General features: G+C 54.2%; 1 protein-coding gene across 1 annotated transcript; it reads left to right on the plus strand.

Moving 5' to 3' along the window:
• Positions 1-2335: 2335 nt before the first annotated feature.
• Positions 2336-9642, plus strand: Ctrc (chymotrypsin C). The gene is made up of 8 exons (XM_021631290.2): positions 2336-2415; positions 3395-3486; positions 3586-3683; positions 4907-5032; positions 6502-6638; positions 7628-7773; positions 9080-9232; positions 9567-9642. Exons 1-8 carry the CDS (start codon positions 2376-2378, stop codon positions 9579-9581), a joined length of 807 nt encoding a protein of 268 aa, XP_021486965.1. The 5' UTR covers positions 2336-2375; the 3' UTR covers positions 9582-9642.

Here is a 9642-nt window from a genome sequence, read left to right on the forward strand (position 1 = left end):
GGTCGTGAGAACCTCTGCAATGCTGGGAAGGGGAACGAGGTTGACAGGAACCAGCCTCCATTCAAGCTGCAGCTGGTCTGGCAGTGAGTGGGCTGCGGAGCCCTCGGGGGCTGACTTTCGGGTGCCAGAGCCTCAGCTGCTGGGGACCGCAGCCTTAGCCTGCCAAGACCCCAGCCACCCCCTCAGAGCCCTGCAGAGGAAGCCAGCTGAGAAAGGAGGCTTCCGGTGACCCAGTTCCCAAGAGAAACTGCTCCAGAAACCATCCCCAGAGTGCCTCACCTTCCTGTAGGGCCAGCACAGGGGAGGTAGTGGCGGGAGGATCAGGAGAGTGACACCAGCCTGGGACCAGGGACCCGGTGGTGAAAGGAAAGAACCAGCTCCACCAAGTAGTTCTCTGATCCCCACATGTACACCATGGCATGTGTGTGCAAACATACATACACAAACAAACACATACACGTAATAATAATAAATAATTGCATGTAATTTTAAAGATTTTTTTAAACCCAAACAAATGAAAAACTTCCCCAAACCCCCATCTTCTCATTAATCTCCATTGTTCTCCCATGGGACTTGTTTGTTTGTTTGTTTGTTTGTTTGTTTTTGACACAAGGTTCACCATATAGCCCTGCCTGACCTGGAAATCTCTGTGTAGACCAGGCTGGCCTTGAACTCTAGGATTCACCTTCCTCAGCCTCCTGGGATTAAAGGCATGCACCACCACACACACACACACACACCACTGAACTCGCCACTGTCCCTCAGTGATCTGAAGCTTTTCAGTGAACCCCCAAACTCAGGCCACAATTCTTTGCTGTGGTTTGTGAGGCAAAACCTCAGCAGCCCCTCACCTCCCCACTTTGCGAGCCTCGTCCCGGAGGCAACAGCTGCTAGCAAGTCTGGTGGACACAGCCAGAAAATCCAGCCCCTGTCACTAGCATCTGTCCCTTTCTCAGGCTCTCAGTCCACCTCCTCCCCCACCCGCCACAACCTTACCATTGCTTCTCTAGAGGTCATGGGGCATCATCTGGCCACATCCCACCACACACACACACACACACACACACACACACACACCCCTTTTGTGGTTACTTTTCCATTACAGCCTCTGGCCCTGAGATGGCAGGTCCGGAGCACCACGCTGGGCCCTTAGGGGTCTGGTTGGATACAATGGAAGGTTGTGACATTCTCCGCCTCTCCCACTCATTCTGAACATGGGATCGGCAGAGGAGAAACCTTATTGCCAGAATCCCATCCAGCACCCACCCAGAATAGGTCTTATCAGCCAGAGCCAGCCCTCCAGGGAACACATCGACCCGGCTGACAGGGAGCCCCGTCAGCACATACATACACATACATACACACAGCAGGTGCTTAATGGACCTTGCGGTGATATATATATAATCTTGGGATGGTTTATATATATGTATATTTGTGTACATAGAGCCAGTGGTGCAACTCAAATAAAACACACATCTATAAACAAAGAAATAAACACAGCACTAAACCCCGTCCTACAGTCACGGGAAATCCACACTCCACCCCTGCCCACCCCCACAGTCACCCACTGGCTCCCTATGGCAGCTTCTGTAATCCTTATTGTCATGACTAGAAAATCAGACCACCTAGTATCACAGTTTGGGCCAAGGCTCATGGCATCCTCTGCCCAGCTCACTCCCTGCACCAGAGCCCAGGGCCAGAGTGCCAACACGGCTCCTGCCCACCCCACCAGATGCTCATGAGAAATGTTTGCCCATAGGCACACTGAAGACACTTTGGCGGGGCCAGAGCCCTGGTACCTTGAAGGGGGCAAGAGAATGTTTTTATTTCTTTAAAAATGGAGCCAGTCAGCGGTTAGAAGTATTTGCCACTTTTGTAGAGGATCCAAGTTTGGTTCCCAGCACCCACAAAGCAGCTCACAGCCAACTATAACTCCAGTTCCAGATCTGATGTCCTCCTCTTCTGGCCTCCTCCAGCCCCAGGTACACACGTGATATACCGATATACATGTTGGCAAACATATATGTAAAATCATCTTTACATTTAAAATAATGATAAAGTCAGTAGAAAAATCCACAAGCGGAGTTGCAGGCGTCTACAAAGGCAGACGACAGCCCTGAAGCATATCCAGCGCATTCTGCTGGAAGATGGAGGCCGCATGAATTCACTGCCTTGGAAACCCCGTGCTTCCAGCCAACCACACTGCCTGCCCAAATTAAACAGTAATTACCAAGGTCAGGAAAAAGCCTTGTCAGGACAGGTTTGTCCCCAGCTTAGCTCAGCCTTGATCACCGTGGCCTCCCCCTCCCCTTCCCCTTGTACCTATATAAATGTCCGTCATGCCTCTGCACCAGCCAGTCCTGAGCACCTGAACCATGTTGAGAATTACAGTCCTCGCTGCCATCCTGGCCTGCGGTAAGCTTGGGAGTGGAGACCAGCCGAATCCAGCCGGCTGGGAGATCGAGCTGGCTTTGGGGTATCCCCTGTTCCCTGAAGAAGGCACTTTTGGGGTCCTGCGTGGGTTGGGGCACTGAGCAACTGTGTGCCGGCTAAGCCACTTCCAAATGAGTAGGTCCTGGAGAAGGGCTGAAGAGCCCCCCTCCCCCCAGGGTGTGAGGTTCAGAGGAGGCCCTGAGCACTGCCCACTTGTAGGTGCTTCACCCTGGCTCCTCTCCAGGGGGCCACTGGACCTGCCTTTTCCATCTGTGCCTCCCGGTGGAGGGCTCTTCGCTCTCCCATTTTGGTGGCATTCTCTTAGATCGCAAACTGAGGGTCACAGCAGGGTTTGGTTTGACTTTGGCAAGGGAAAGCACTTGGTCAGGAATCCCACTGGGCTCTTTCATTGCGGGAGCAAACCGGACCCTACAAGTACCGGGTCTGTCCAAATCTACATCAGACAGCGGGGGCATGGAGGCACGGGAATGCTCGGTGCCCTGGCTGAGGGTCACGTGTTGGGTAACAGCCAGAAAGCCGGCTCCATCTGCCTCACCTCAGAGCACACACTTGCAGCCACTTCACACGACTTCCTAGATGTGACAGTGTGGGCCTCTGTGTAGTCCACACTGAGTGCCCTCCATGCATACACTGTACTGTGACCCCACAAAAGGCATCCTCAGTCCCTCGAGAGCCCTGGTCACCTGCCTGCTCCGTTTCGCTATATGCAACGCCCCTTCTCCTTCTGGGTAGCTCCTTAAACATGTCCTGTGGCTTAGTTGTCAGGAGACTCCCAGGCCGCTGTTATTCTTCCCACATCACAAAAGAGGGAAACTGAGGCCCAGAGAGCCAAGCGGACTCTCCCAGAGTCACAACGCAGGATATGAACCACCAAGCCTGAGCCTTCCTGTCTCCTCTTGTTGGGGGGGGGGAACTCACCTGTATTCCCCTCTCTCCCCAGTCTCCAGCTGCGGGGACCCCACCTTTCCACCCAGCCTGTCAGCCAGAGTGGTAGGAGGAGAAGATGCCGTCCCCCACAGCTGGCCTTGGCAGGTAAGCACGCTGCGAGGCAGAGGTTGGAGGTCAGAGGGACAGAGGTTGGAGGGGCAGGGCTGGGGATCCTGCAAAGGCTGACATGTGGCCCTTCTGCAGATCTCTCTTCAGTACCTCAAGGATGACACGTGGAGGCACACGTGCGGGGGCAGTCTGATCACCAACAGCCACGTCCTCACCGCCGCCCACTGCATCAAGTGAGCAGGGATGGTACCTGGGCACCACTGAGCATCTAACACTGCAGGCACCAGGCTCTGTCAGCTGCTCTCCTCTGCTCACTCAGTTGCTCATATATCATTTGAAAGCCTTTCTTGTGCACCTACTGTGTGTCAAGAAACAGCAAAGAAGACAAAAGGCAGCCTCTGGGGCCTGTTCTATTGGAACATTCTCTCCCACCGTTCTAGTGGGAGGAAGAACAACAGATTAACAAGTTACTATGTGACTGATGAAACAAAAACGAGGCTAGAAGAGGTGGGAGAGGTACATGGTGATTCTGGTTCAACTTCAAAGAGGATAGCCCAGGACTTGGAGCAAAGGAGCGGGGAGGGAGGAGAGGAGAAAGGACGGAGGGAGTTAAAGTAAATTTGGGGAATGGAGCTTAGTGGGTGGAGTTCCTTCTCAGCATGCGCAAAGCCATGGGTTGACCTGCTCCCCAATGCCACATAAAAACAGGCATGCTAGGACACACCTGTAAACCCATCACTTGAGAGGTGGAGGAAGGAAGAGCAGGGGCTGAAGGCTATCCTTGGCTGTGCATCTGAAGCCAACCTGAGCTAAAAAAAAAAAAAAGGAGAAAGAAGGAAAGGGGGATGGTTAAGAGAAAAAGGGAGGTAGGAAGGGAGGGAAAAAGAATGAAAAGAAAGAAAGATGGAACTAGGAGATCTCTCTGGAAAGGGCAAAGACACAAAAGAAGGGATCACTGATCTGTGGGATTCCAGAAACAGCCAGCAAGGAGGAGGCTCCCCTTTGAAGCTTGGGAAATGCTGGGTCATCGGCACCCCACTGGGGGCAGAGAGGCTGGGGCAGGGCGGGGGATGGTATATGCAAGGACAGCAAAGGGATTCAGGCCGAGATTAGCACCTGAGCAGCCAGGGGAAGTGAGGTGTGGTGGCACTTGCCTGCCATCTTAGGGCAGGAGGAGCTTGTATAGGGAGGACAGAGCCAAGCCAGTGGCTACTGCCACGCGGAAGCCAGAGGCAATGCGGCTTGGCTTCTCCTAATCTGCTGGTCTAGAACAGCAAGGCCATACCTGAGAGTCCCTGGCTCTAAGCTGTCCCCAATCTTGCATGGGGTTGATGGAAACACACAGACCCCTTTCCTACAAAGCCCTACTGTCACAAAAGGACCAGGTTGTTAAAGCTCTCCGTTCCCTGTTGGCCCTGCCCAGAGGCCAGTTGACACCTCTCCTTCCTACCTCTAGCAAATCCTTCACCTACCGAGTGGGCCTGGGGAAGTACAATCTGTCGGTGGAGGACGAGGAAGGCTCCCTGTACGCAGCGGTGGACACCATCTATGTCCATGAAAAGTGGAACTCCCTCCTGCTGGTGTGAGTGGCCTCCCTGGGGAGGAGGGTACTCAAGATGGAGTCTGGCCCCTGTACTTGGCATGCCCAACCTGCAGGCCCACGAGCTGACACCATTCAGTCCTTCACAAACCGAGGATATGAGTTAGGTACACAGGTATCTTGATCCCCAAGGCCCCTACCATATTCTTCCAGAATCCACCCAGCCAGAGGCTGAGCCAGGAGTCACACATGCCAAGTGCTGAGCTCGTGAGTTCAAGGCCAGCAGGCAGTGTGGGCTACATGAGTTCCAGGATAGTCAGAGCTATGTGAAGAGACCCAGTCTCAAAACAAACAAAACAAAACAGGCAGTGGTGGCTCACACCTTTAATCCCAGCACTGGGGAGACAGAGGCAGATAAATCCCCAAGTTTGAGGCCACAGAGTGGGCTCCAGAACAACCAAGGCTATACAGAGAAACCCTGTCTCAGAGAGGGAAAGAGAGAGAGAGAAATATGTCCCAAGTCAAAACAGCCCAGTGCATGTCTGCCATTTTTTCTCTGGCAACGGAGACTACTTAAATGAACCTGAAAGTCACTTGGCCTTGCCACATGACCCCCAGCTTTCCAGGGGGTCATAGCCTGCAGCGGGTCTGAACATTTCCGCTCTGCTGAGCCGTCACAAGCTGGCGCGTGAGGAAGAAGCCACATGGAAGGGGACAGATACACCAAGTAGAAGGGTGGCCTGGGGCACTTGCTGTGTGCCTTCGGGCTTCTGTGGCTGGACAAGCATCGTGAGGAGAGCAAAGGGGCAAGAGAGGGGTTGGCTTTGTTTATTTATTTCTCTGTTCATTCATTCATTCATTCATTCATTCATTCATTTTCAGTCTTTGAAACCTGCCTCTGCCTCCAGAGTGTAGGGTAACAGTGCATCACTAAGGGAAGCGGGAGCAGGAACTCAAGCAGGGAGGAGCCTGGAGGCAGGAAGTGCTGCAGAGGCCATGGAGGGGTGCTGCTTACTGGCTTGCTCCTCATGGCTTCCTCAGCCTGCTTTCTTCTGCCATCCAGGGCCACCTACAGCCCAGCCTACAGGCCAATCTTACGAAAGCATTTTCTCAATTAAGGTGACTTCTCTGCCAATGGCCCTAGCTTGTGTTCAAAATGGCTTAAGATTAGCACACTGTACAAACCCGAGGACCTGAGTTCAGATCCCCAGCACCCTCCAGAGAGGCTGCCTGCGGCTCCGAGAGCCTATAGCTCCGAGAGGGAGGAGGAGGCCTGAGAATCTCGAGGGCCTTCCGGCTGCCACCTCACTTTGGGAGAGATGCTATCTCAAGGACGTAAGGCAGAGAGAGACAGAGCAGGGCACCTGTGTCCTCCCTGGCCTCTGCACACATGGGTGCATACAAACACACACAGTCATTTGTCCTCTAGCACATGTCTAGGGGGGATCCTGGGCCACCAAGGCTTGAGACCCACCTTCTGCCCACCTGCCAGTTGCCCCTTTGCATTCCAGGAATGACATTGCCATCATCAAGCTGGCTGAGCCTGTGGAGCTGAGTGACACCATCAAGGTGGCCTGCATCCCAGAAGAAGGTTCCCTGCTGCCTCAGGACTACCCCTGCTATGTCACCGGCTGGGGTCGCCTCTGGAGTGAGTACAGCCTGCACTGGGAAATCCCCGAGGCTTCCTGGAGGAGGTGACACCAGCGATCAGTGTCTCCTACATCCTCCCTCCTGCTCTGGTATTTTCATAGATTTTTTTTTAACCTTTGTGGTAATAACAGCTGGTATTTATTTATTCGTCCCAAACCATGTGACAAGCACATACAGGTAAATGGGGTGAGTGATGTGAGGATTAAATAGGCGAGAACTCATGACGTGTTGGAAACAGGAATTGGCTCATTGCCCCAACCATATAAATAAACTGAAAACAAAAAGCAGGCATGGGCTTGCACACCAGTGATCCAGAACTTGGGAGGTAGAAGCTGGCAGATCAGGAGTTCAAGGTCTACACAGGGAGTTTGAGGCCAGCCTAGGTGACATGAGAGCCTGTATCAAAATTAACTAACTAACTAACTAACTAACTAGCCAACTAAAACCATCCCCTTACTGGTAAGAGTATAGATCTCACAGCAAATGGAAGCCCAAGCAGATGCCAGCCGAACTAGACAGGAAATTAGAACTACGCAAACTTTAATAGCCCAGGTTAGCTCTTAGGACCTCCTGGGCGAGGAGAGCTTCAGCTATACTGGAAGGATCCCAGCTGAGACAGAGGAGTCACAGGTCAACCTGCCTCAGTAGAGTGCGCTGGAGACTCACGGGCACCTCAGGGAGAGCGTCTCAAGCTAAAAAGTTAAGAGAAGGCTGGGGCTATAGCTCCGTGGTAGAGCACATGCCTAACATACTCAAAGCGCTGGGTTCGAGCCCCTGGCACGGCAAAACAGAAGGGGAGGAAAAGGTCAGACTCCAAACTAAAGGCACATTGTCTCCGAGGGACTGTGGCCCAAAGACTTGGGCCACCCTGACGGAAGGGCACACGGACGGTTCCCACAGCCCTCCTGCACTCCTGCTGGCTGGGGCCAGGGCTACCCCTGGGCTGAGGGCACAGGGTGACTCCCAGCATGGCTGCTCTGTCCCCAGCCAATGGCCCCATCGCCGAAGTGCTCCAGCAGGGGCTGCAGCCCATTGTGAGCCACGCCACGTGCTCCAGACCGGACTGGTGGTTCATCAGGGTCCGAAAGACTATGGTGTGCGCCGGGGGTGACGGTGTCATCTCTGCCTGTAACGTGAGTGTCCTGACCCCACACCAGGGGGGGGGCGTGGAGGTGAGCAGAGCAGGGCAGGGAGGAGCAAATCGCACTCCTCCCTCCGAGAAGCCAGGCCCCGATGCCAGGCCCCGATGTGTCCTGCAGGCCTAGGGGAAAGCTGGCACTTCAGGCATGCCTCTCTGCTCACCCCTAGTGAGTGCAAGGGGAGAGGCTGCCATGAGCAGCTCAACCTCAAGTCCCGATGCCAGCGATGCCAGCCATCGGGTGGGCGGCTGACGTGCTCTGTAAAGTGGGGGCAGGGGAGAGGTGGCTCAAAGGGTAAAGGTCTCTGCCATCAAGGCTGGTGACCCGAGTTTGATCGCCAGAGCTCACATGGTGGAAAGAGAGGATCAACTCCCCCAGTCGCCCCCTCATCTCCACACACGCACTGTGGCATGTATGCCCACGCACACACACATACACACACACACACAAAATGAAAATGAAAAAAAGAAATGTTGGGGCTGGGGCTGAGGAGATAACTCAGTTGGCAGTTTGCCTTCAAGAGTGAATATCTGGATTCGATCCCTAGAAATCACCCTAGGAAATGCCAAGCCTTGGTGGTGCACCTGAGTCCTGGGGAGCTGGGCAACAGAACAGCTGGGGCTCACTGGCCAAGCATCTAGCCCAGCTGGCCAGCCCAGGCCAGAGAGAAGACGTGCACCTGAGGAAGACACCGGAGGCGTCTTCGGGCTCCACATACATCTGCATGCACACTGACACACATACCTGCAGCCTTTCACACACACACGCACACACACACACACCCACACACATCAAAAAAGCTGCAGGAACCACTTCACAGAACCACTGTGAGTCGGAACGGGTCTGGCAGCATGAAGTGGCTTCCTTCATGGTCCATACGTGCACTGGAAAGACTTGGAGTATGACCAGAGCCACAAAACATGCAGGCCGATGGGGCACTGTCCATTCTGGAACACATGGCCCTCCTCCCACAGCAGTCTCCCTTCTTCTGCAGGCCTCCTCGGGGTTCCTCAGCCTCCCTGAATCTCTGGGCAGTTCACAGTCGCTTACACACAGGGACCTGAACAGTCAGGGAACCCCAGGCACAGAAGGCTGACGTCATCTCAGACCATAGCAAACCCAGAGCTAGCTGACACCTTAGGGCCTCACAGAATGAGGCCCAGGTAGCCCCCACACTTTCTCTGTCACTATCCCCAAAGCTAGCCTGAGGCCTAAATAGTAAGGATGGAGTCCAATGGCCCAGCCTGCAAAGCCAGCCTTTGAGGGAGGACTGCAGCTGAGGCCCACTCCTTTCATGCAGGGGGACTCCGGTGGCCCACTGAACTGCCGAGCAGAAGACGGTTCGTGGCAAGTGCACGGCATCGTGAGCTTCGGCTCAGGTCAAGGCTGCAACACACTCAAGAAGCCAGTGGTCTTCACCCGAGTGTCTGCCTACAATGACTGGATCAATGAGGTGGGAATCCTTACACCCCTCCCCGTTCCCCTGAGCCCACCTCCCTCATGCAGCTTCTCTCCTTCAATGGCTCGTCCGTCACCTAAGCCCATATTCAAGGTCACTCAGAAGGGGCATGCGGGTGGCTACCTCAAGTCTTAAGGACATGGGCACAGAGGCAGGAAGGCCCCAATAGGTGTTTGATATCCTCTGAGCCCACGTGTACCACAGACCTTTGCACAGACACCAGGCCTGGCCACATCCCTGCTGGGAACCTACTACCCTTGCACAGCCTTGTGCTGCCCCAGAGGGTAGCATGTCCCAGGGTCACTGACACCGGTTTCTGCTCCACCAGAAAATACAACTGTGAAGAGGCAGTTCCAGAAGCCCGGCAGCCCACCTCCTAACATCAATAAAGCTCCTTCCATGAA

This window comes from Meriones unguiculatus, chromosome 3, assembly GCF_030254825.1.
Source record: "Meriones unguiculatus strain TT.TT164.6M chromosome 3, Bangor_MerUng_6.1, whole genome shotgun sequence".
Lineage (NCBI taxonomy): Eukaryota > Metazoa > Chordata > Mammalia > Rodentia > Muridae > Meriones > Meriones unguiculatus.

What these genes read in the sequence shown, in the direction of transcription:
- Ctrc (XM_021631290.2), top strand. Translation starts at nt 2,376, where the DNA reads ATGTTGAGAATTACAGTCCTCGCTGCCATCCTGGCCTGCG. An exon ending in ACCGCCGCCCACTGCATCAA is followed by an intron (nt 3,684 to 4,906) that starts GTGAGCAGGGAT and finishes TCCTACCTCTAG; the next exon opens with CAAATCCTTCACCTACCGAG. An exon ending in TGGAACTCCCTCCTGCTGGT is followed by an intron (nt 5,033 to 6,501) that starts GTGAGTGGCCTC and finishes TTTGCATTCCAG; the next exon opens with GAATGACATTGCCATCATCA.